This window comes from Epinephelus lanceolatus, chromosome 17 (assembly GCF_041903045.1).
Source record: "Epinephelus lanceolatus isolate andai-2023 chromosome 17, ASM4190304v1, whole genome shotgun sequence".
NCBI classification, from domain to species: domain Eukaryota; kingdom Metazoa; phylum Chordata; class Actinopteri; order Perciformes; family Serranidae; genus Epinephelus; species Epinephelus lanceolatus.
The window spans coordinates 11,629,554-11,657,453 of NC_135750.1; the positions used below are offsets into that span (position 1 = coordinate 11,629,554).

At 40.8% G+C, this 27,900-nt stretch overlaps 1 protein-coding gene across 4 annotated transcripts in view; it reads left to right on the top strand.

Moving 5' to 3' along the window:
• The window catches only part of wdpcp (WD repeat containing planar cell polarity effector), a 117,043-nt gene that overhangs the window by 78,962 nt on the left and 10,181 nt on the right, over positions 1–27,900 (top strand). For 3 of the 4 annotated variants that reach the window (XM_078176323.1, XM_033613954.2, XM_033613955.2), the window contains 3 exons: positions 222–285; positions 12,446–12,545; positions 23,879–23,993. In XM_078176323.1, coding sequence (XP_078032449.1) covers positions 222–285; positions 12,446–12,545; positions 23,879–23,993 — 279 coding nt within the window. The remainder of the gene's footprint in view (positions 1–221; positions 286–12,445; positions 12,546–23,878; positions 23,994–27,900) is intronic. The other variant, XM_033613957.2, reaches the window with a different exon arrangement.

The window sequence follows — 27,900 nt, forward strand, 5'->3', positions numbered from 1 at the left end:
GTTCAATTATTGACAGTTGTGTGTATGCAGTGGTGTGTGCTGATCGAGGTGTGTGTCTGTGTGCAGACCAAAGGAAGGAGAAAGTACACACTACTGACCTATCCATCTATGAATTATAATCCAAAGCATGTATTTTAAGATTGATGATTGTTTTTCTTTATTGTCAGAATGTTGTTGTGCCTCTCTTTAACTGTCTCTCCTCCTGTCCTTCCTCTCCTCAGACACCAGCGCTTTGAAAAGGCCTTCCTCCTCGCTGTAGATCTAGATGCCAGAGATTTATTCATGGTGAGTGAAAAGTAAATTTCTCTGTTGAAGAAATGAAAAGAAAAAAAAAATGCAACACTCTCTCAGGACCAAAAGTGTAAAAATTACTCAAATAACAAAAAGCATTTACAGGTCTTAAAAAATCTTTAAAAGCCCTCAATTCAGTTTCCTCAAAAGATAGTGTTTAAAAGTCTTAAATTTAATTTTCAAGTCTTTAATATTGTCTTTTGCCTGCTGTAGGCAGTAATGTTAATTATTAGACCTGCAACAATAAATTAATTATTTGTCTGAAAATCAATCAATAATCTGAGTAATTTTTAATTGAAAAACAAGTCAAATTTCTCTGATTAGAGCTTTTTAAAAGTGATTATATTCCAGTTTCTTTACTCCTCTATGATACTAAACTGATATCCATGGGTTGTGGACAAAGCAAGACATTTGAGGATGTCATCTCGGGCTTTGGAAAAACTGATCAAGATTTTTCACCATTTTTCTGACATTTTACAGACCAAATAACTAATCCACGATTGAGAAAATAATTGACAGGTTAAGCAATGAAAATAATTATTAGTTGCAGTTAAAACAGTGAACTATAAGTTAAATCATTGCAAGAGGTGACTGTTGTTGCAGGGGGCCATTCAGTGCTTTTTGTTGAGTTTTTTTGTTGTTGACTCTTAGACCTGTGGCAAACAGTTGTACTACTCCTAATTACAGAAGCTAGGAAGCTCATGGTCTCATAATGGGCCTTTTACATTGCTTATCTGGGTCCATGTTGCAGTGATTTAATTAACTGCAGCATTAGGAGTTACTGTTATATACTACTGGAAAGTATAAGAAAATATTATTATGATAAATACTCCTTGACAGTATTGTCTTTGCAGGTTTGCCGTCATACATCCAAATTACTGGTATAAAATGATTGCCTTCTATGTGGTTTTATGAAGGTCTTAAAGAGGAACCACCTACATTAAGAATTCCAGTGTTATTTACATGGTATAGGAAAATTAAATCACTATTTGTGAACATGAGCTACTCTCTCTCAAAACCAGAAACCAGAGAAGTAAATCTAAAGCTAAAGTCATGGCATAGTGTATAAAGTCTGGAGCTACTCCTAAATGAGCTTTATTCTATTGTGATGTTCTCAGTTTTGAAACAGAACATTCCCCTGGCTGCACTCAGTGTCATCTATAACATCTATCACTATTCACTGTCTAAGGAGCAGCCCAGGCTTTATACCCTGCTATGACTTCACAAATTTGAGGTTAAGCACTCTAGTTTTTGGATTTGGGAGACAGTTGTTTATGTTTATTAATATTTTTGGACGTTCATATATCATAGGAATAACTTGTATTAATTGTAAATGGGAGTGAAGTTCCCCTTTAAAAAGTTGTAAATTTAACTTGATGAATCCAGTACACCTCCTGAAATTAAGCACAAACAGTTTACACACATCTTCATCAGTGGTACGACATGATAAGGAGAATATTATGAATCTTTTTTTCTGACGGTGCATTTTAAAATCTCAAAATAATTGATATCATCTGTTTGGGTTTTTTTTATTTTTTTATTTTTTTTTAAATAATTTACCAAATGGGCACATTAACGTTACTCAGAGCAAGATAGCGGAAACAAAAACACTATTTGGATTTTATGCAAAAAAGTTCTTTAAACTCAGCACGATGGGAATCAAGGCAGTGGAGTCCCACATGCAGAGTGAGAAACACAAAATCACCAAGAAAACTTCACAAACACAGTTCTGTTCTTCCCCTCGTCTCCGCCATGAGACAAATAAGTCATATATTATATTAAAAACAAAAACAATAAGGCAAAATTGTCCTTAACCCAAAGTATGTTTGATGTTGGTTCAAGATTTTTTTTTCATCAGTTTTGGTTATTGCAAAATTTGGTCTTAAATTTTGTTACGAGTGGCATTTAAAAAGTCTTAAAAAGGCTTAAATCCAACTTGTCTTAAGATGTAGGAAACCTGCATGAGGATCACGCAGGGCTTAATCCGAAATTTTGGTCTTTGATTAAAGAGGGGGGTTTGGCTTCTTGTTTTTTAGCACAGTGTTGGAGAGAGAGAAGGGTCTAACGTGCAAAAGAGTTTTTATGTTAGTGTACTCCAGCTTCATTAATACTACACAACCTGTTTTAATTGTTCCATGACTTGTACTCTTGTTACATTCATTTGCACATGACTTGTAACCCATACAAGTGCACGTGTGTGTGTGTTGCATGTCAGAGAGCAGGTGTGATCTCAGTATGGGCCCCTATCTTTTCACAACCTCCACGGCCTCGGCTTGGCCTTTTCCTCTCCTCTCATCTTCCCTCTAACTCGCTCTTTCTTCCACTCCACGCTGAAATGCTCTTCTATGTGTTTGACCCCCTTTTTCATGGGGCCCCCTTTGCTCCATGCTTCACCAACACCCTAGACATTAATACAGACCCCCATACACACACACACACACACACACTTGCTCCCTCAATCACACTGATAGCACTGGTTCCAATTACCTCCCCACTAAGTAGTGCTGCTGGGAAGCCGAATTGAAAAGGTGGAGTCGAGCCTGTGGACCTTGAAAGAGCGCAAAGGGAGGAGGGGGAGCAGAGAGGAGAGGAGGGGGGTGGTGGTGGGGATGGAAAGCTATATGACAAACTAAAAAATAAATAGAGAGAAAAGAAGTGAGGTCTTGCTCCGTCTCTTTGGAGGTGTGGAGAGATGAGTGAGGAGGAAGAGAAGGAAACAGAAGATGAGCTCAGAGATGGAGGTGGAATCATTTTTGCAAATAATTCTCAGTGTTGGGTTTGAACTGACTTTGATGGTTGAAGACGGTGATATCAGCACAATTCAGCCAAACAAGCCTCTCATCGAGAAACGCATACTTTAATATGCATGTACTGTATCTGCACTCGCTTGTCAAAATTCCTTGTCTTCATGTAAATAATTAACCCTTCCTAAAACATAGTTGAAACATTGGTTCATATAGATGTGTAGATGCAAAAACCAATGATATTTTTATTCTTTTAAAAATATTCCCAGGAAAATTATAAAATTAATATTTCCGGAACGCTTGTACACTCATACCCTTTAAATCCTTTTCATATTTTGTGCCAAGTTATGGATGTGAAACAAGAAATGAAGTGCAAGTGACAAGTGACAATCACACCGCTCCCTTGAATTACTACTTTTTTGGGCGGCCCACGACCAAGAATTTTCCTAGTCAACCAATAGTCGTCATTTAGGCCCATTAGTCGACTAGTTGTCCGCATGTTTATGATATTAATTTAATGATTAAATGATATATTTTGGTGGTTTTAGTTGAAGGTGTGAGGAAGAATAGTATCAGTAACATTGTTAACACTGTGCTACATTACAGAGAAATACAAAACCGTACTAATGAACCTTCATTAATATAGGCCTATATTTTATCTACAAGTGCACGTCACACACTGAGCGTGCCGCCTGTTAATGACACTGTGGGCTAATGGGCATGTAGCTACTTCCATGTTTCAGATGATACGTCATGTTTGTAGTCGACCAATGAGTTTACATATCACCTTGGGTTCGTCCTTCACCTTCTCAAAATGATCCCACACTTTGGATTTCCTGCCCGACATGTTATTAACTAGCCTGTGGAATAACCGCAGGTACCAGCCCTGTAAGTTAGGGGCCGTACACATGCCGTGTCTTTAACCGTCTGGGAAACGCGAGGTCGGGTGCTGGGGGCTACTTTTGTGCCAGCTTTCCAGAGCATGGAGGCAGGTTGTATCTGAGGTTGCTAGGAGCTGTTTATAAGTGTGTAGGCCTGTCGTCCGTGGGACAGATGTAAAGCTCTGGGTAGCCCTGCACTAACATGATCAACTTTTCTGTATTTATCAGACTGAATATTTACAGAAGAAGGGAAAGATATGTCGATGCGTGGCCACTTCCTGTGTCTGTCCTTTCAAATTAGATTCCCACATGATCCAGTCATATAGGTTTTGACAAGGTGCAGCCTCTAATAGAGTTTCACGTTTGTTTGTATATTTCTTTCTGCAACTAAGCTACCAATAAAATCATGCCAGCTAATGACCTTCCTGGTCGACTATTAGAGGGCAGCCCTACTACTTTTCATAGTTTTCATTATGTTTTCAATATGTTTTTATGTGGGGCACGATCATAAGCCTCCACTTTAGGTGCAGTGAACTCCAGGAGGCTACCTGACACAGAATCACAGAAATAATTTGGATCACTGCAGTACTTGATCTCAAAGCTTGATTGTGTGAAGTTGGTGTGATGTTATCCAGAAGTGGTGTGTCACTGTCCAGTGGGTCTTCACGACTGCATGACCAAAACTACAAAACTTCTCCAATCACAGAGCCAGTTCACTCGTCCATTTCAGTTCAGTTTGAGAACTGTGTGTCCCTCTCATGTGGCTCTGATACGACACCTGACAACTGTTTCAACCACAACTTTAGTGTTATTACTGTACAGGTGACATCTTTCCCAGCTTTACTCACACGTAAAAATATTTTTTCCCATTAAACTCTTATACTTTCTATGTAAACAAGTTTAAGAGACAAAATTAGAAAGCATTTGTGAACACTTTTGTTGCAGTCTGTATGGTGATCTCCATGTTTCTGGCTCACCAAATACAACAGATAAGTATCTTCTAATCCTACATCTGTAACACAGGGTAGCTGCAGGTCGTTTAAAAGTCTTGTCTTTTAGTCATGTCACCTCCAGAATTTTCAGTGTTGGCACTATGGAAGACTTCAGGACAACACCTGCATGCACGTAGTACCCTTATTGTCATCCCCTCTATGCATTTAGATCACACAATAAGTCCCAGACACACAAAACTGACATCAAAGAACTAGTGGTGATGAAGGCCGACTGTTGCATCGCCTCTGTCTTGGCCAAAAAGTTGTGTTTGAACACACCGCAAAGACCACAGCCAACAGCCAACTAGCATGTATGCTCTGCGCCTGCATGAGAGAAAATAACTTTCCAACCAGCAGGCGGTAGTAGTCTGTTTTCATCATTCATAAAGGGAAACTAGAAGACTGACAGTATGAATTTAAGATGCTACTTAGCCAGTTAGCACATTAACTGCATAATGTTGAAAGGACAAAGAATATTTACCATGTGCTAGCAAGCAATAACACACTTGCAAACTGTTAATACTGAAGAGCTCAGTGACTAAAAAAATACTAGTTTGAGATCATACAAGTTTGTTCTCATCTCACTCCATCTTGAATTAAGTCATTTGCTTTCTTTACTTGCATCTCTCTTCTCGTGCGCTGAGCTAAACTGCCAGTCAGATTGATTTCACTCACTGACGGGCTCAGCCAGCTCCAACGCAGATTCAACATGCTGAATCAACTGAAAAAAGCAGGGTTGACTAGTGTCAACAGTTTGGGACACACCACCAAAACAAGGGCAAAAGAAGCTCACTCACAACCTTGACTGGTGGTCAGCCGTTAGCTTGGTGTGTCAGTACTTTTAAACTAAGGCTGTGCTAACCAGCTTGCTTGTTAGTTTGTATTCTGTGCAAATTGGTAAGCACAGAGTACCATCAGTGCCATTTTACCTCACTGTTCACTTTGAAAGAGTGTATTTTTGCCTCTTCTCATCACAGATTTCATCTTAAATGTCATTTTAAGTGGTATTTAAAAGGTCCTATGTATACCTGTAGATGGACACCCTGTAACAAAGTTAGTAGTCACTCACAAGGAGAACTTTTTCAGCCTCAACGACCAAGAGAGCAGCAACTCATCATCTGAGAAGAGCGACAAAGAGAAAGAGAAAGAAAAATAGGATGTTGACATTTCACCCCTCGCTCTGTCCTTCACTTTAATTAGGTTGTGTTGTTGCTTTAACCTGCCGGTCAGCTGATTGAGTTGAGGTGGAGGGGGTTAATGAGGGCAACCCCCACCTTCACACAACTCTTTCTAACTTCAAAACGTGCCCACAGAACTCAATAACGCACCATCGACTTGGTAAAATGCTCTCACTCACTCACACACACATAGATAACACGCACACCCTCACCTCTTGTGGAAATGCCCAGCATGCTATACCCCCCCTTTACACCCCCATCCCTTCAACCCCCATTGTTTCCCAGCTAACAATAGAGGCCCTCAAAAGCTTTTCTCTCAAAAAGAGAAACCTTTTGTTAAAATGAAACACTTTAGTGTTGGGCTAAATTGAGGGGGAGGAGGAATTGGTGGTAGGGGGGTGTTTTGGCGGAGGTGGAGGTTGGGAGATGTATGTAGAGGTAGTAGCAGGGGGTTACTGAGTCGTTTGCATTTTTTTTTTTTTTTTTTCATAATTGGCACTGTTCTGTAGCTCCCTAATTAGGCTTTGATAATGAGTTGATAATGTAACCAATTAGGTCATTCGTCAGCCGAGTCAAGCCGACGACAAGTTGTTTTTTTTCTCCACCTCCCTCCCCTTTCTCTTCTTCTTCCTCTTCTTCTTCGTGGGTCTTTGGCTCTTGATGTAGCTTGTTAATTAAATCAAATTGTGTGATAGCCGAATCTGATGCCGGCTCTTTTGTTCCCCAATGAGGGCTTGTACTGTTTCTTGTTAGATACGCCTAGTAGTAAGGCAAGCTGCGTCTGTTGGGTTCACCTCCTATCTTCCTCCCCTATCTGCCGCTGGGCTTGGCGGCGCTGGAGGAGGAGGAGGAGGTATCGCACGTCTTCGGCAATAAGCTCATTGTTGTCGCTCAGATGAGTAATTAGCGTTATTAAAACGTTAAGTCCTTAACACCTATCTGATAGAAGTGTTAGTCAAACACAAGGCTCTTGGATAACAGGTGTGTCAGAAAACGTGTGTGTGTGTGTGTGTGCAGGTTCAGCAATGTGCTCATGTCCAGGGATTATGCCAGATGTTAATTAGTGAATATGTATTTTCATGTTTGCATGCTTGTGCCTCTGTGCATTTGTGTCCGGTCTCCTTGCCAGTATTTGATTTTACTGTTTTTGACAAACAGAAATTCCACCCTAAAACATTTATGTCCCCCCAAAAAATGTATCTCCTTTGAATTTCCATGGACTAATTGTTATTGGTGTATTTTTCTTATTCCTGGGGATGTGACATTTGCCTGTGGTATTTCCAAGGGTTGCAACAAAGCCTGAAAACTTCAAAAGTAAATCATCAGGATTTGATGTCCCTCCGTCAGAATCAAAGAGCAGGCTTTTTCTCTAGAGCCGCCTTTTGGTGCTGATATTTTACAGTCACACAGGGACAGATGCATCTTGGAAGAAACGCAGAAACTCAGGCTGTGTCCAAAATCATTCATCCACCGTTCACTACATATTGAGTTTGAGTCTTTTTTTGCTACATTGTGTGGCGTTTTAAACAAAGAGTACTGTAGCGTTTGTTTACTATTTGCTCAAACATGATTCCTAAAGAAAAATATAACATTTGTAACAGAGGTTGATTGCTCTTATGCTTCATTATACCTGAGCAAAACCCCTGATATTTTTTCTTTTGGCTGTTGGCAAGAAAGCCGTTATGTGTAAATGCAGGGCCCTTGCAGGTCCTTAAAAACTCTCAAAAGGCAATGAATTCATTAAACTAAAAATAAGGCCCTACATTGGTATTAAAAGATATCTTTAATAAATCTTTCGGAAGTCTTAAAATGCTGTGAAATGACCAACAAATGCCAGGTATTTCCAGTTCTGCTCTACCCTTGTCAGCACCACAAGACAAATAAAATTATGTTTTATGTTACAATAAACATTTGGGCAAAATTGTCCCATAGCCTAAGTAACCGATGTTGGTTCATGTTCATTTATTTATTTATTTATTTATTTTTGTGTATTTCCAAATAGTTGTTGTGAAATTTGTCTTAAATTTCATTCCATGTGGCATAGAAAAATTCTTTAAGTCTTTATAAGTGTGGCATTTTAAACAAAAAATGCAGCGTTGATTTACTTTTTGTACTATTTTTCAGGTACTAACACTAAAGAGATAGATGATAATAACATTTGCAACAGGACCTGATTGCTCCTGTTTATACCTGAACAAAATCCTGGATGTGCGTACTTTTAGCAGTCGTGAGGAAGCCGTCATGTGTAAATGGCAGCAGAAAAATCCTTCAACAAGGGACTCTGCTTGACTCAACTACAATCATCAGTGAAATAAACTATATAGAGAAATTCCCAGTTACTGTGATTAAAAAATACAGAAAATATGCAAAATACTGGAGGAAATTGTCTGTATATACACATCTGTGCCTATAAGATGTGACCTATTACATAATGAGTATACTCACTTTTAATATTGTGTTCTCATGTCAGAAGCAAGACTTTCCAAAACAGTTAACAGAACTACAGGCTGCAAACAAACACCACTGTCCTATCACCCTGGCAGAGCAGTCCAAGTCTTAAGTGGCAAAATCTTAAACGGCTCCAGCCACCTCTTAAATCACCACTTCACCTGATGCCCTCAGGGCAAAGGCACAAAGTCACTTGTGCAACGAAAAACATCTGTAGAAAATCATTTGTTCCCTGTTGCCATAAAATATGTTAATCAGTAAGAAATCACTTTGTATCTGTTTATTAAACCTTGATTCAGTCCTTGCCATTGAGTACCACGTGCTGCTGTAATGTAGCGTCTTTTGTGTGTTGTGTTTTCATGTAAATGTGTTCTAATGTGTCCTGTCTGGATGTGATATGATGCTGGCTGAAGTATCTTTTTAATTTAAGATTTTGCACATGCAAAACAAGACAAATTTCTTCCTTTTGCATGCAAAAGTAGACAATAAATTATTTTCTGTTCTGTTTTATTCTGTGTGAAAGACACTGCTTGTTACAAATACTGTTGCCCCTGTCAGCTCACTTGTTTTGCTTGAAAATATCAGTAAGAAGAAAAAAAAGAAAATAATTAAGACACTGAGATAAAACAGTGGCCAGCAAATACAGTGTATAAGCTGCAAATAGGAGTGATTTCAGATAAAGGATTAAACTCTACAGGTAGACATGACGATATGTGTCATTTTCTAAGCAAGAAATTAAGACTGGGATATTTTGCTGCCATAACACTACTCCTGTTACTCTTTGCTCCTTCCTGCACCAAATGCAACAAGTTGTTTCCCTTTCTCTATGAATTGTTGAAAGGCAGATACACTAAGATCACAAGTAATGATCGTAAAATAGCTCCAAGGATGCTTCAAACATTACAGGCTTAAGGGGAGAATTTTTCTTCTAAATTGAAAAACGCTCCCAATCACATACATATACTGTATATTGGTCAGAAAACACAAAGGTCAGACTCTGCAGATGGTCCTTATGCCAATAATAAGTCACTCTGTGCACATAATGCCAAAAAAGGCTGCAAATCCACTCTGAGTGTTCACGTTTGTACTTCCCATCGATCCTGTTTGACAGTAACCCACAGACTGCAAACATTCAGACATGATCCCGTCTATTAACGTGTTGTAAGTGCTGCCGTGTGCCAGTTATCCTAATCCCTCATTTATTTGGAGGTAACCCAAAATATCAGTCAATATCGGGCTCTTAGTGTCCACCACCTCCCCTCCCTCCCTTCCCCTCTACTCCCCAAAAATGGCCCACTAAAACGCCCCTCTTTATCAGGCACTGCAACCCCTAAAGCTCTTATATAAATAAGATTAGTGTCGCGTTTGAGCGTCTGGGAATAAGAGGTGTAATATCTGATGGTTTTATATGCAGTATTATTGTTATCCCTTCTTAGTCGGGCTGATACTCCTCTCTCCCTCTCTTAGCTCTCAGTTTGTCTCTCCCTCTCTCTCATTTCGCGTTTGTTCATTCGTTTATTCTTTCTCTGGGTCCCTCTCTCCAGATTCAGACAGTATTATGAGGAGCTAAGCTGGAATAAAGCGCCCCGGCATCAAATGTTCATATTGTTCTGTTCTGTCTGTCATACAATCTCTCTCTCACGGCTGCTGCTGCTCTCTCTCTCTCTCGCTCTCCCATGAAAAACCCTTGTTGTGAATTTTGCCTTCCTCACGTCTTTTATGTCTTGTTCACCATCTCTCTCTCCCTCTCTCTGCTCCTACTCACACACCTCGCTATCATTTCACCGCTCTCCTGCTCGCCTGTTTTAATCTTCTGCTGCTCTGTTTGTTATCAATTAGGAAGCCTCACTCATATCTAATTGAGGGGCCATGTCCTCGTTCACAGTGGCTGAATTAGCCACCTCAGTCCTGGGAGCCGATTTAGGTTCTTTTGAGGCCATTTTGTTGTCGGCCATTTTCACATTTCCTCCTAACTCCTCGCCACAGAGGGCAGGCACCACACTATAATTACCCAATCTGTTCCCATTCATACTCTTCAATTTCAGCACCTCTCCCTCTCTCTCATTCTCTTTACACCCCCTCTTCCCCTGCCTCAATCCCTCTCTGCTCCCCTCCTCTTTTGGAAACCAGCACCCCCCTCTTCTTTTTTTTTTCCCCTCCGGGGGTACAAAAGCTGGGTTACAATATGGGGGTATTAGGGCCGGGTGCAGGCTCAGCTGGGGGCTGGCTTTAGCCAGCTGAGGGTTATCCATGGCGAGCCCTGAGTCACGGCACTGATGTCCTGTGATGTCGCTGAGGCGGAAGACTTTCCTTAACACGCTGTACCCTTTGATGCCCCCTCAGGGCCTGTGCTCGGCCTGAGGAAACCCTGCAACCCTGAGTAGCCCCTCGTTGGGTGCCAGGATGAAGGTGTGATTTACTCTCTGTTCAATCAATTTAAGAGGTTGAGTGTTGCAGAAATTCAGTAGGGGTTTCACCCCTTCTTTTCCCAATTTAAAACAGTGCCTCTGGAAATTTTTTTACATTTTAAAGTTGTAATTTTTCTCACTTTTATATCTGCATCAGCCACATCATGTATATTTAGTTCCTCGGGCACCATCCTGCTTTCCACTCTGAGTGACTGGGAACAGACCAGTATATTTTCAGCCTTAGTGGTCGTTATTGATGGGCTCCACTGGAGCCACTGGTGCAACATGCTGATTGTTATCAAGAGTGTGTTTTTCATTTACTTCACAGTCGTTCTGAAGAATTCAAATCAGTGACCCTTCTGACACACGACCAAGTTTTACACCATCAAGCTGCTGTTCCTGTTCGCTTCTTAGACTGAGAAATGTGTGACTATTGGTGGTAATTGGTGCCGTTTAGATCATCGTTCAGTCATCGTTTGAGCACAAGTCCTGAATCTTTTTAGGTCCTCTGATTCAGCTGTTGTTGAAATGCTCACATCAGGATGCGCTCTTCTTAAACTAAATCAATTTCACATTGTAAAACATGATTTTGTTCTAATTTTAAAGAAGAATTCTCGCTTCTATCTGGTCTGCATGTGTTAACTCTAATTCAGCTGCTCCTCTGTTTCCTTTGAGCATTGCATTGAGGGAGAGAAATGTAGATCAACGTACATTTTGTCCACACAACATACTCAAAACCTGCATAGATGAGCGCAAGATGTAGATTTGAGACACAGTCCATGTCCGTCACATGACAATTACTATTTGAATGTAATCTAATTTATTAAAGCCTTAGTTTGAGAGAATTCATTTTTATTTTTCAGGTATTTAAATGGATGAATTGACTTCAGCCTTGCAGCCCCGCGCACCTTAAATCAGGACAGCTGTCTGATGCAGTGTGGTTATTAATGAATAGTATGGCAGCGTTGAGCTTTAAATCAGCCACCCTCAGACATCATTTAGCAATATTATCTCACTTTATGGCCCGGCAAGCCTCAAACAGAGAGATACAGAGGATACACGCTGTTTCCAATATTGTTGCAGGCTGATACAGTAATGTGCTCAGTTGGATATGTTTCTCCGTAAAGAGAGAATACCAGCGTTTCTGAAAGGTGAACAGTCCCTCGCCTCCTCTCCCACTTTTGAAATGTGACAGATAACATCCTCCCTAGTTCAAAAACGGAGAGACGAGGGTGTGAGGGGTGGGGAGGGTGAGGGGGGGGGGGCGAGCAGGCTGATTTCAAAGTTTTTGGAGGAACCGGCATTTCATCCAACCCGTGCTCTTTCTGATGTTGGGCTTCAAACGGCTCATTTTTTTTTTCTGTCATTTCATCTGTTTCTTCCTTCTCCCGCCAAAACACCGCCCCCACCCCTCCCAAAAAAAGAAAAACCCATTGTCATCGGAGCCTAGATTCATTTTAGATTAACGTTAACGTTTCTTTCTTTCTTGCATTTCCTTCAAAGGACCTCCATTATGTTGCCAGCGATAAGGGCGAGGTGGTGCTAGCGGATGTGGCCAAGAGGAAAGCTAATGAAATCGAGGCCCGGACCATCGCAGGCAACGGTAAGAAAATAATCATAATGTTTGACCAAAAAAAGACACCAAATGTGACTCGTTATTTCTCCTCACATCTGAAATGGGAGGTGGACTCCTGATAACCTCAGTAACTCACCCACTCCGACTCACTTTTCTGATATGTAGCACCAGGTATTTTCTCAGGCTCTCACCCCCGTTTAATAATACAAAGGGGAATTAAATCAGATCATGTTTGACAGAGTAATATTCATGTAAAATCCACATAACCTGTTGCCTTTTTTTAAAGACGATATCATCTAGTGTGATGATTAACTGTGAGATACTGGAGAAAGTTTGTAAAATCAAATAGGAAGTGTAAAAATCCACCTTTACATAATCACTACCAGCACACAATCTCTGCATCTTTGTCCTTATGTTTTGGGATTGTTTTCCCCGAAAAATTGAATAGAAAGTGTTGTAATATAACGTCTTAAATGTTAATAATAAAGTCTTTAATATCAGGCTAATGAAATACATTACACGAAAGTTTTTTAGAGTAAACAGCGAGAGGAGGAAAACCGGCAAAGGCCCATTTTTTTCTCGTTACTTCAGGCTGTGCTGCTGCCCTTTGACAAACACTCCCGAAAGCACATACCAGAGGGGATCAAGCCGAGTTCCTGATTACACACACACACACACACACACACACACACACACACACACACCAACAAACACACACAAACGCACAATTCCTCACAGAGGCTTCAAGGGCCAACGGGTGAGCAGAAAACATTCAAATTTGTGAGGGAACTAGATGAACATGTCTGATGAGTCCTTCATTGGTGCTTAAAACACACCAGAAGGCAATGTGCTTGAGAGAGTCTGTGTGTGTGTCTGTGTGAGTGTGTGTGTAATAACAGACAACCAAATGAGGCACGAGAGGTATTTAACTCCACTGTATAAGGTCAGACCCCTAAGGCTGAGTGTCTGTGTGTTTGTCGGTGAATGAAAATGAGCATTTGTGTAACTATGAGGCCTGTTTGCATGCAATTTCTTTTTCTTTTTTTTTTTGTTCTAATGTGATGCATAACATGCGCACTCCTCCTCATAAGCCTCTTAATTATGTCCTAGATGATTTACCTCCATCACCTGCAGCATGTCCTATCCTTGGACAACAGCGCTGCAGAGAAAGAGGGAGGAAGGGACAGAAGAGGGGAAAGAAAAAGGAGGGATGATGGTGAGGAAAGAGGAAAGAAAGGAGAGTAGAAGGAAGGGGAAGAAAGGCGAAGACAGAAATTTGGGAAAGGAAGAAGATGAAGGAAAGTAAAATAAATAAATGAAGAAAAGGAAAATTAGAGAAGACTATAAGTTAGAAAAGAAAATTAAGAAATAAATGAAAATTAAAAGATGCATAAATGAAGCCCACCTATTTTTTTTGTTCCACTTCCTGTTATGTTACCTAACTTCTGGCCGCTTTTGTCTGTTAAGTAAACAGAACTCCAAAAATGTCCTCATCAGTTTACGCAGCCTGCTATGAACGCCTCAAGGTTGGAAACGCATGTCTGTGAGGAGGTCCTGACGATTAACATAATTTGCAATTGCCACAAACGATCACTCAACCATGATATCAACTGAAATACGTAGATGTGTCTTCACCGTCACTCTCCACCGTTTGAACAGCCACACTCTGATGACTTCTGTTAGGATATCATATTTTTAATGTGGCTTCAATCAGTGTTTTTACCATATGTATGACATTAAAGTGTGAAAGAGGTTGTTGGTAGAGATGAACCTACAAAGAAGTATCACCTGAATCTGCAGCTCCCCTCGGCTTTACTCGGCTTTATAGTGAGTTTAAGCTCATTGCTCTGATGTTGGCTGCAACTTTGCATTTCTGGTTGACTCTGACCGCTCACATAGCGTCGTTTTCAGCTGCAGCAGGCTGCTGTTGTCAGAGAAAAAGTTCTTAAAACCTGCTTTACGCTACCTGCTCAGCAGCAGACAGACACAGTTAGAGACAAGCTGGTAGAGCTGGGGGCAAAAAAGTCGATACAGCATAGTATCATAATATTTTGTGTGGCAATATTGGACAGGACAGGAATAATGACACATAATTTGTGAACGGATTTAATGATGTTGCTAGGTAAATAGTGGGCAATGTTTGTCACACTGCTGTGTTAAAATACCTTGTCTTCCTGCTCTGACAGTCCTTAACGCTGTATGTGATATGATAAAACTGGTCAGATATAAATCAAGACAGAATGTTAAAAGAACACCACAGAGTTGGAGCACTTCCTTGTTGCTAATGCTAATGTCATGAGTGATAACAAGAAAACAGAAACCATGAAAACCTGGAGAAAATGGTGAAACATTTAAGGATATGCAGATAGGAGCTTTTTTTTCACTCAGACACACACACACACACACACATACACACGTTAGTTAGACACGCACATGCTCACAATGAGGATATTGACATCATGTCACAGCCAGTAGTGGTGACAGTTAAACTGATGCCTCTGTCTAAGTGTCTGTGTGTGTGTGTGTGCGGTGTGTGTGTGTGTGTGTGTGTGTGTGTGTGTGTGTGTGTTGTAAAGCGAGACACTTGTTCACTGGAGCCCTCTGCTTGAAGCGAGCCACTCATTATTTATGACCTGGCTTTTCTGCTCCGTTAATGTGCTGTCTGCTTGTCTGAACGTTGAAGCACAACTGTGCAGCACACAGACACATACACACATACGCAGCTCGTGGCATGGCAGTCACACACCACCAGGATCAGCTCTGGCTCCCGAGAACACCCTGCTCTATACTTCTACTTTATTACCGGTATGTTTTAGTCGGAAATATTGAACTTTGTACTCCACTACATTTATCTGACAGCTTAAGTTACTCTTCAAATAAAGAAAAGATTTTGCATAAAAACACAAATGATGAACTGATAAAATACATTGTTGAGGATTTAACCAGTGGCTCCCACCTTCATGTCTTGTGACCCTAACAGAAGGCCGTTGGAGCCCCTTGTCACATTTCAGATGTCTATGAGTTGTCTGTAAACAGATTACTCCTATAAACTTCTCAGATGTTTTTATTTAAACATCCAAAAAGTCAAAGTCCCCACTCTTTTTTCCTGCCCTATTAATTGTCTCACAACCCCTCATGTTTATCTGGTGACAGTTGGGAGGGCCCGACACTGCTTGGGAACCAGACCTATCTGTGAGCTTTATTTGCTCTGGCAGATGCGTCTGGTTCCCTCCTGTTAAAGACAGATTTCCAGATGATCTAGCCTGCTTTGAGCTAGTCACAACTCTTTATTTAACATGAGGCGGTTTTGATACGATGACTGATGATTTTTGTAACGTTCATGTTTTATGCAAAAATACCTGATGAGGTCATTTTTGGCTGACACATCCGTGCACTGGGGACATGATGGCAAGCGTAAACTATAATCCAAGCTGTTGAGGCATTTTTAAAAACAACCAAGATGGCTGCAGCTGAACTTTCTGTTGAAATACTGTTTTGAAGTACTAACTGCAACACTCGTTCACAGATGTGTCAATGCTTCACCATCACACTGTCACACTGTAGTCTGTTTGCATTTGTCCATCGTGCAGCACTACTTAACATTATGTTGCTGATTGGTTTTAGGTCTATCCAATTGCATTTAGAGCATGGATGTATAAAGAGAAATGGATGCAGCATTGGAGGTGGGGCCCCATTTATTCCTATTAAAGTTGCTCAGTGACTCATGAAGCCAAAAAGCTTTATTTCCACTGTATGAAATTACCCATATCATCTGCATCGTTGGGCCCATAGAGCAGGCGCCCCAGAGACTTACAGCATCAGAGTGGCTAACTTCCAGTTTAGCACTCCACTTACTTAAATGAGGATAAAACTGATTTAATCATGCAGCTCTTTTAGACTTTAGAAATGTTATCAGACCCAGTGGATCAAATCAGGATAGTGAAAAGAGTCATTTTGCAAGGGTTGAGACACTCAAAAAAAATATCCACGGATTTACAGATGTCTCTTTTTTAATGTAAGCCTGTGGAAAGAGGCAAAACGGCATCATGTGATGGCCCCGCACTGGGTAATTCCACATTTGGCCACTATCTATAGCTGGCTTCAAAACCCTTCACTCTTCTTGGGGGTTCTGTCCAGAGGCATTTAGATCTACAGCTATTAATAACGCCCCTTCGAAATCAAAAATGAACTGAGAACTTCCAGACTGACATTTGCAGATTGATGTGGCGATGCCAGACCACTAAACTGCTGTAACTGTATATGATGATTTTAAAACTAGCTCCACCTCGAGCAGCTACAACAATAAAATGCTATTAACATATTCTCATGTGGCATTTTAGTGCAGAAGCAGTACTTTTCTTTAAGTTAATTTTGCTAATAATACTTTAGCTCTATTTTGAATGCAGGACTTTTACTTGTAATAGAGTATTTTTACACTCTGGTATTGGTACTTTTACTTACCATAATTGACAGATCTTAATACTTCTTCCACTCGTTTGCTAATGTGATGTTTACATTAGTTGCTTTTAAGTTTATTTCCATAATAATAAAGCAAATAGATGTTGGTACTTTTGGTTTTAGTTAAATAAAAAATGATGCATGTCATTATTAAAATAATTTCAGAGGCATATTAAACATGGATACTCAAAGCAAGACAACAAAACTAATATTTGTTCCCTGGTGAATGTGTGCTCTCTATTATGGTACATGTGTATCTCATAAATAAGTCAGTACCAGCATTACTCCGTAGAGAATTCAGTGTTAACGTACAGTTGTTACTGCATACTTTGCTAATTAATCAAGATGATCCCTGCTGTCAAAATACAAATAGCAATTCCAGATGTTTGTTTGTTGCGTGCAACATCACATGATGCGTTTTCAAATGACTCATACCTGTACGTTGAAAGGTGGCAGCCCCTATCTGTTTGAACACATTAAAGTCAGAGACCTTCCACACTGACTAAACACAGACCATCATTGCTCACGTGCTTTTCAAACACAAGTTCCCACGTTGCAGCTACAGGAACTTTTGGCCCGGACTAACAATTTTTCTGTTTGAACGCACACAAGAGACCAAAATTTGTTTGTTCTCAGTCATAGTCACACACTACAGCTCAAATTCAAAATAGCCCTCCGAGACATATGTGTTTGTGTAAATATGTGAACTGTATGTGTGCAGTTGGGTGTGACATGTGAGGCAGGTCGTATACAGAATCCTGCGTGAACCGATCATTTGTATTGTCTGTTCATGTAAAGCAGGTGTTCCCTACAGCGAGCTCAGCGTCCCAACACATCCGTCTGTTTCCCTGTACAAACACTGAATGACCTGCACCAGGTCGGCTTCTTGTTATGAAGGCAAATACACATGTTTACTGCACATGCACACACACAAACACACAAATGCAGCCAGACTGTACATTTTAGCTCTTAAATTAGATGTAGAACGAGTTTTCACTGAGCTGGATTGCTTGCAGATCTGCTACAAAGCCTCAACAGCACCAGAGCTCATTTAATTACCTAATAATGACAATAATATGGATACTGGATTGATCCTCTAGAAATCTGCACTTACATCTTCAGAAAATAATTCCAAGTATGTAATAATTCTGTGATAAGATTGTGTTTAAGTCATGCGTAGTTTGCAGTTCATTCTGTAAAGTTGTGGCAACTCATTTTTTTGTTTTTCTCTGTGGCTGATGCAGCAGGTACGACACTTAACACTATTGGAGGAAGAGGATTTCAATCATCACAGAAACAAAAACTCTTATGTAATCACGAAAAGTCAAGTCAAGTTTTATACAAACGAGAGGAATCCTTTCTAAGTGTTTCCTACACTGGAGTTAGATTATGATACTATGTTTTAATTCAGCCTTTTCTGTTTAAGGCTACATCCACACTACTACATTTTCTTTTTTTTTAAACTTTATTTTTTCATGTTTTTTTTGTACAAAACATGGGCAGCATCAGTGTAATGAACAGAAATAGGTATGGGTACAATATGATGCGGCTAAGTAATACAAATGCTAGCCATGTAGTGCCCTTATAGACACAAAGGAAACAACAAAAAAGGAGAGAAGAACAAAAGGTATATGTACACATATGCCTGTGCACCTGATCTCACGAGTGCACATGTTCACTTACACCCATTTGTCTAAATAGTCATACACAATCATACACAGTTGCACACATACATATGAACACTCATAGGAACGAAACATGAGAGAACCATGGGGTTGCGAGTAGGTCGTATGTCACATACATTACAGCAATATAGTTGCAATATTGTTTTTCTTAACACCAAAATATATAAAGCATTAAGGTTGGTTATCACCTCTTCTTGTAATATAAGTGCTCCATTTTTCCCAGAGGACATCACCTTTGTCCCTTTGTAATCTGAGACTAAACGTCAGTAGTTCCATTGTTTGGATGTCTTTAATTATGGCCTCCCACTGATTAACCGTGGGAGGTTCTGTGTTGAGCCATCTTCTTGTTATGGCTTTTTTGCTGGCAGCCATGAAAATTTTTAGGAGGTATCTGTCTTTTTTTGGTAATTCTGTGTCCATATTGCCCAGGTAGAATGATAAACAAGTGAAATTAAAATTATACTGCAAGACTTCACTGATAATACTTTGAACTCCTTCCCAGAAGGATTTAAGCGTGGGACAGCTCCAAAATATGTGTGTATGATCTGCCATACTGTGTCCACACCCTCTCCAGCATGTGGGTTGTAGTCCTGTCTGTTTAGACTTTTGCTTTGGTGTTATGAAGAATCGGATATAGTTTTTCCAGGAAAAATCTCTCCATAGTTGTGAGGCTGTAGTAGTGATTTGTGTGTTAATTACATTTGTCCAGTCTTCAGAAGTAATTACGATTCCCAACTCTTTTTCCCATTTCGCCTTAATATAGTTTGTTGAATGGCCTCTTAATTCAGCTATGTGTCTATATAGTTCGCCAATGATCTTTCTGGACAGTTTTGTATTATAGGCTTTGATAAACATTTTGGTAATACCTGATATATTTTCCTGTATAAGTCCTTTAATGTTCTTATCAAAGTAGTGCCGGAGTTGGAAACACACTACTACATTTTCGATTTAAAATGCACTACGGTTTGAAAACTCTTGGGCAGCATTTTAGTTTGGACAGGCACAATTAGAGACTTGTGGAAACGGTGACACAGGAGCCCACGTTTGCTCCCTGATTGAGTCTTATCAGTCACGCCATGTCAAGCTAAAACACTATAGCTAGGTCTACATACCTTTAGCGACTTCATCCTTCTTGTGTGGGTACTCCTTTCACATTGCCATGGCTTCTTTGGTGATAGGTAATGCTCCTTGTACCACTTTAATATGTTGCCGTATTTGCTTTCAACATTTCTCAATCTGTTTTCCGCCACCTTGTTCACCAGTCCATGTTCCACCTCGTCCTCGGTCCAAGCAAAGAAACCTCTCATCTTACTTTTTGCCATCTCCATAGTATTTTATGTAACTAGGCAACCAACTGCAGAGTAGACCATCTGCTTCCTGTTTATATTGTCATGTGACATACGTTTTCAGGCGTGTTAGTATAGACTGAGATTGTTTCTGAAATGGTGCTAAAACACTTGTGTGCATGATCGTTTTCATTTTAGAATGTTAAATGGACTGCACTTGTATAGCACCTTTCTTGTCTTCCAACCACTCAAAGCGCTTAAACACTACGTATCACGTTCACCCATTCACACACTGGTGGCTGAGGTTACCATACATGGTGCCACCTGCTACTCAGTAACCATTCACACGCTCTCACAAATCGATTGAACAGCCACTGGGAGCAATTTGGGGATCAGTATCTTGCCCAAGGATACTTGATGTTGATCTACTGATTAGTGGACGACCTGCTGTATCTCTGAGCCACATCATGTAAGTGTGTATGTGGCCTAAGGTTCAATCAATCAATTCAGTCAATTTTATTTATAAAGCCCAATATCACAAATCACAATTTGCCTCACAGGGCTTTACAGCATACGATATCCCTCTGTCCTTAGGACCCTCACAGCTGATAAGGAAAAACTCCCCAAAAAAACCTAGCTTTTGTGTTAACATCACTTGTTTTTGTCTTGTAACCCTCACAAGAAAATGTTGACAAAGTGCAACTCTCTTATATTCATCTCCTGCATAAAGGCTGAGACTTACTGGGAACCAGCTAACACGCGCTCAGGTCATGGCTCTTTTATGTTTGTTTAACTCATATACCATTGACACGTTTTGTTTTACTTTTCTGTTTTGTACCTGCCCTCTGACAGAAGTTGGACCAGCCAAACTCTTTGCTTAACGCGTTGTTGAGATTTGGGAGGTGTGCGTGCCAACTCTCCTGTGACGCACAGTTACCCATAACACCCTTCACAGAAACATTCATGTGCATCTTCACAGAAGCATAATTCCATCTTAAATTGGAGAGTGAACAGTTTAGATACAGGTGGGAGCTTGAAGTAGCACTCCTGCTCCTTTGCATTGTGAAAAGCCTGTTGAGGTTACTCAGGTATCTGATCAGGAGGATACCTCATGGTTGCTTTCCTGTGGAGGTATTCCAGGCACGTCCAACTGGGAGGAGACCCCGGGGCAGACCCAGCACATGCTGGAGGGATTATTTATCCCACCTGGCCTGTTATCCCCCAGGCCTCTTCGCTTAACCTGCTGCCACCATGACCCAGATGTGGTTTAGAGCCAGAGGGTGGATTGATGGAAGAATAAATTGATAGACAGGAGTTCTGTCGAAGTAGCAAGGGGGTTAATGCCTTGCTCAAGGGCAAGTTGATGGTAGTATTTGCCAGACATAAAATCATTCCTCATCTGATTTAACCAACAAGTCAGTAAAGTGAAGCAGTGACCACAAACAGAGGATTATTGTTTCTACATGTCAGTTTTTGTACAGATTAAATAAATGGGATATGATGTGTTAATTATTGATCTTTAAAGGTGCTGGTAGGTGGACTTTGTTACCTTTAGACACAGCCTGATTTAGATCAGCTGAAGAAAAGCCATCAAGGCTGACAATGATTCTGGACGCACTGCAAAAACAAGGGTGACAGATGCTCACCGACTGCCCAACATTGACCCACAGTGGACTGTCAGCTTGGTTTGTCAGGGCCCTTCTGATCCTCAGGACTCGGAGCTCTGCTAGTTTTTCATCTGAGTGATTTAATCTGACGCTGTTTTACACCTGGAATTAACTGTTATATTAACTGCCTTGTATCACAGAAAAGCAACCAGCTGTGCTTTTCTTGAGCAGCAGGAGTGAAACAGCTGATCTAGGCCATCGCCACCCCGGATTATTTCATTTCACTTCAAGGAAATCATAGAAACGAGTTGGATTTGCATGGAAAAGAAGCAGCGTTGGAAAGAACAGCGTATCTCATGCTATTGTTTGGATGATTTTTCACTTGTTTTCTAAAAAAATGAATCAACACCAGATCTAGTGATTCTTTTAAGGTGGATGTCTTGGACTCAGATTGGGCAGAGACACCATGTTTCTATGCACCTCTTCTCATATTTATGTGCTTCCATTGTAAATGCCGCTGAACAGAAATTCTGCCTTCGCCTGTACACACACACACACACACACACACACACACACACGCGTAAACACACAATAGAGGACACACATTTCAGCTTAGAAATGGTCCCTTTTTATAACAGCGTTGGAAATCGCTTATAGCTGTCTGGCTGACAAGTGTGTTGATTTGGATAGATACGGCATTGTGAGAGGCAGAGTAGCGAACAAGTGCGAGGGAAGGCGTCTTTCTCTTCCTCTCTATCTCTTTTTCTTTGGAGTAGCGTTTTGCCAGGAGGAGAAGCCAAGTTGTTTGCCTGATCGTTCCGTCTCCCCCTCACAAAGGCTGATGTGACTGCAGGGCCTTTCAATGGGCAAAGAGACAAGAGCTTTATCTGAAGATCCACTTCTCCACCTCCTCTCCCTCTCCCTCTCCTTTCTTGGTCGTTTTGGTGAAAGCCTGTTAGCTCCGGTGTGTTGAAGGAAAGCAGCATCGGCTTCTGTTCCCCTCTCAGAGCTGTTGGCTGCTCCGATCACACAACCTCCATCACTGCTCGACTTCTCATCTCAATTCAGGAACTTTACTGGCATGACATGTTTTTATCAGAAACATAATTGTCAAAGTGTGACGTCCAAATTAGCAAACGCCAACACTCACGTACATCCAGCTGTTTACACAAACTATATAGAGATGAAAGATTACAGGGCTGAAAAGCATAAAACAGACAGAAATCTGACACAATATCAGATGTAATGTGCCAACGTTTTGATCTCACAGAGATTTTCATCAGGCTTTGTCGGGTAAACAAAGTAGAACATGCGATATAGAGACGGGTGGCAAATCTGTATGTACAGTATATACACAAACACTCATTACTCAGGTGGTTGTGATCTGCATAATTAAAAATCAAAACTAAACTAAGCAAAGCTGTGCTGGAAAACGAGACCAAAAATGATCCTCTGTAATACAGAAGATACAACAGCAAACACCGTTGAGCCTCATGCAAGAACATGTGTTTGATTTAATAATTATAATCTCAGTAAATTTGTAGTTTAAACATGAAAGCAACATCAGCTAAAATAAAAAGTATAGCATCATCATAACAGCTTGCTTGAGAGATTTTTTTTTAGATTTTACTGCGGTATTTTGGCACATCAACTTCAGTTTAGGATTAAAATTCAGAAAGATTCTTACATGAAGCCCATTAAATTCACTACGTTGGAAAATTTTCATTGAAATACACAAGTTACATAAATTAAAGTGTGACTAATGAAATACAGTTGGGAGAAGTAGAATTCAAATAAAATATTTATAGTTCTTTTTTGCTCCAAAATAATAAAAAAACACTGTACAATAGCAAATGTAACCATTAGAACCTAATGTTGTCGTGCATTTGACCTGGTGTTTGTTTACTCTCATGCTTGTGTTGTTTACTTTCCCTCAGGGTTTTTTTTTTTTCTAACAATATGAACACAACGTACAGCATGTTTCCCTCACCGACGGTTTGAACTTCTGATTTTAGTTTGTTTTACTATCATGACATGTAAATATATCTGGGTTGCCAAAACACATACTGTCTCTTTAAAAGAAGATTTCACAGCTTTTTAACACTTGACAAGCAACAAAATAACACAAAATAACAATTCTGCAAAAAGGTAAGTCAGGACATGGACACAAAAAAATACTTGTGTGTCATCAATGACTAAAACATGAAAAGTTGAATACTTAATTTAGGCACCTAAAGAAAAAAAGTGGGTAAAGAAAACGACAAACTGGTAAATGGAAACTGCTCTCACTCATTGTTTTCCCTCTTTGTGTTTGTGTGTCTTAGAAGATCCTCTGAGAGGCAGAAACGGTGTGTTGTTTGGTTCGAGCCTCGGGGACAGACAGACAGAGAGGAACCAGAGTGCAACAGGACCTTCGTTCCTCGACACTCCCACAACACAGTAAGTCAAATAGACTGTGTGGTGTTGTTTTTTTGTGATACACGTTTCTCTATACAGAGCTGTAGGGATGACGTTTACTTGTAGGCCAACCCAACTGTTAGCATCATCCTAGTTCCCTTGATAAAAAGCCAGAGGTATTTTTCAATTAGATTTTAAATTATTGCAGAAAATAAGCTCTGTGACAAACAAATGTTTATGGTACATGTGTTGTTCAGCAAGATGATCAAATGATCACCACCTTTAGGATATATTAAAAATGTAAATTCAGTTGCCAGAAGTAAAAAGCTAATGTTAGCCTATTAACAAACTACACCTCAGTCGCATGACCTAATGTCACGTGATGATCCCCTGTAGTTTCATTTAGCCACTTGAAAGCAACCACCTTATTTAAGACACGTAAAAGCTTCAAAATGTGCGGGTGGGGTATTTACTGACTTATTTTATGTCGTAGAACAAAACGTGAGAATCGCTTAAGCCATATTTCAGACACCCTACCAAAAACCCTTAAAAACAAAAACCCATTGACTTCGTGATGAGGAAGCCAGAGGTGCAAAGGCTAACTCGTCTGGGTTTTAGGACTCAATCCTGCAGCACTATATTTCTTTAAACCTTCATCAACTGATTTTTTGGCCACCAACACTGACATATCGTCATGTTTGTAACTTGTTAACAAACTGTCACTTACTTACCCATCCAGCAGTTACAGAGCAACATTATCATTCGTTTATAGTTGTATGCGTGTCCAGCTGATGAATGTACGTCCAATATTCATTCTCTTTTAGCTCTGTTTTTGGTCACTAAGATCTCCTGAGAAAAATATGTGGCTCTTCAGCTGCTAAATGTGCCACTACATTCACCAGCTAGTCTCTAACTGTGTCTGTCTGCTGTTTGATGCTGGGCAGGTAGTGTACAGGGGTTTTATATTTTCTATACGAGTTGTGAGAGTGAACCAAACCAGTAACCAGCTAAACAGTAAGATGAAACCACTTTACCATTGTCACATTTGGTTCATTCTTATTAAAAAAATACTCAGCGGCTGTAAATAAAACAATATACTTATCTTTATTACTACACGCTATAAATGAAGCCCCTGGCAGATTTTGTGTGCGGAGGATTCTCTGTTTTACTTCTAGTCGTACTCGTCATCCCCTGTCCCGCAGTGATTCACCATTGTCTGTGTATGAATTGTATGAGAGCGTCTGTGGCCAAATGACCCAGCTGCAGCCTAAAAGCCTTCACTCCCAGTGACATTTCAAATGTCAAAGCCACATCAGTTCCGGGTCTTACGTTTCCAGCCATCCCAAAGCTGAACCCGGAGCCACATTTAAAACTCCAACGGAGTCCATTTTCACCACGGTTCAGTCTCCGGAGTGCCGACGAAAACTCACTGTTACAGAGTGATTGTTTAATACACTCGTCTACATGAATGACATGTTGAAACAGCGTGACTAAAGACACACTGAAAGCATCCCTCTCTTTGTCCCGGCCTGTCTCACACACACACACAAACAGATACATACAAATATAGCCATCCACGTCTCTATTATTGTGGGATGGGGTGGTGGGAGGGAAGTGATGGAGGGGCATTCCTTGTCATACACCAACTAACATATTGGAGTATTTATATGGGATTTGTGTGCATTAGATAAAAAGGCGCTCTTGTTCTTTTCATCCTCATAGGCTTTTCATGGCTGTTTGACTGTAACACTGATGACTCTCTGCACCCCCCCACCTCCAACCCCTCCACTCTGCGTTTCTCTAAGCCCCCTCCATCCATCCCAAATCCCTTCCTATCAGCCAATTTAAACAAGCTGGGTCCAGAGAGAGAGAGTGAGAGAGGGGAAGAGACGGAGAGAGATGCTCTGTCCTAAGCTCTTTTTAAAAACAGTAAAAGGAGCGAGAGGAGAAAAAAAGAGTGGTAAAGAGGGTTAGGGCGATTTGGCAACCAAAAGCCCGGTCGTACTACCCCAGGTCTTCCCCTGCACCGCTGACAGAGGCTAAGAAAGCAGATCCCCAAACCTCCCAAAAGATAATAGCCACAGAGAGAAAGAGACAAAAGCCTCTGCCTTTTTTTATTCCACAATTTCCCCCCTCCTTTAGAACAATTTTTTTATATTGAACCCCCTCCGTTTTTTGTAATCTGGTCTCCGATGAAGTTTCATTGTTTCTCATGTGAAGCCAATGACAGCTTAGCTGAGATGGAGTAGGGGAGGCATTGTAGCGCGGGCGTTCTCCCGTTTGGCTCGCTGAGAAAAGAGCAGAGAAAAAGAGGGAGGCGAGCACAATGGCAGTTTGGGGGCTCCTTGCCGGTTCCCGCATTCCCCAAATCCGACTCTGCGCGGAGAAGTGAGAGAGAGAACGAGACGGGAATCTGGGAAGCATCCCAACGTTCCTTTGATGGCTGCTGGCCTCTCTCACTCATCATGTACTCCTCTGTCAGTGGAGGAAGGAGAATGCAGGCTATTTTTGTTTTTGCTTAGTGTAGGCCAAAGTCATACTGAGCTGAGCCTTTATATTTGAAAAATTAATTTTCAGTTTTTATGTGTTTATTTGATATTCATGTCCAGAAACTGCGAGCTGAAAGAGTTCAGTATCTCGATCCTGAAGCACCAAGGCCTCTGACACACACATGACAACGTACATCGATGCGCTGTCCAGATGGAGAGTAAAGACTACCACCACTGCACACAGACCTTTGGTTTGCACTGTTTACGGCTGCTCCAATCGGTCAAATTGGGAAAAAACAAGGGCCACTTTCAGTCCCAAAAATAGTATGACACAGAGAGAAGTAAAGTTAAAAAAAAAACTCAGAGAAACAGCAACAGATGTGGATCGCAAACCTCCGTCTTCAGTCTGAAATTACAGTATGCTGTGACAACTTCTCCGTGTTTTTAGCCAAGACCCAAATTTTTTACCAGCGTGTCACTGGACCTCTGGGAACAGTTGACTTAGTAGGTAGAAACTAGTAGCTAAAGTTAGCTTTAGCATTAGCTAGTAATGTTAGCTGGGTCCATGTCATTGGTTCGACAGCCCATTGGTTCAACATCCCATTAGTCCGACTGTCCGCGGTGCTGAACGGCTCGCGGAGGGCGTATGGTGTGCCGCAACCGGCTTGAGGCGGAGCAGGCTCACGGCTTATGTGTTTGCCACTTTCTTTTTCATTTTAACCCACACCATGATCTTTTCCTGACCCTAACCAAGTGGTTTTTGTGCCTAAACCTAACCAGACCTTAACCACAGGGCATGATGATGATTTCGGAACGGACTTAGGAACAATGAGTTTAATATGGTCAGAACAATGGGATGTCGAACCAATGGGCAGTTCCCTGTTAGCTTGACAGCGGTGCATTCATGTACAGAGCAGTTGTTTAAATCGTGGACCCAACTACACACAAAATGGTTATGATCAACTAGACTCTTGTACACTTTCATCAGCTCATTGTGAAGTTAGTAACGTTAGTAACGTTATTAACATTAGGAGGTCTGGAGGACAAGGTAATGTTTAAAAATGATTGTGTCCACACGGGGCAAATTGGTCAAGCTGTGGGGAGACCTACTGTACCTTTCCTTTTCTTTGCTTTGTATCGCTCACATTCAACTTGAGTTTACATTTTCTGATGATACCTGCTGTCTGCAGGTTCATCCAACCCTTTTATCTAGTCACGCTTCTTTATTTTCAGATCACACAGATTTATCACTTCCTGCCCACCATCTGAATTTCATGCGTCATAATAGTCACGTGATTACAAGCAAGCTATTGAGTTTCAGGAGCTTGTCTGTCAGGCTAAATGTTTGCTGATATCTGGCTGGAGAGATCATTGTTCGAAAAGGACGAAGCAGCCACTAATAGCTCCATGAATTGTGCATCATTTGCAGCTGCTGTCTGCCCTGTCTCAAGCTCCGAATC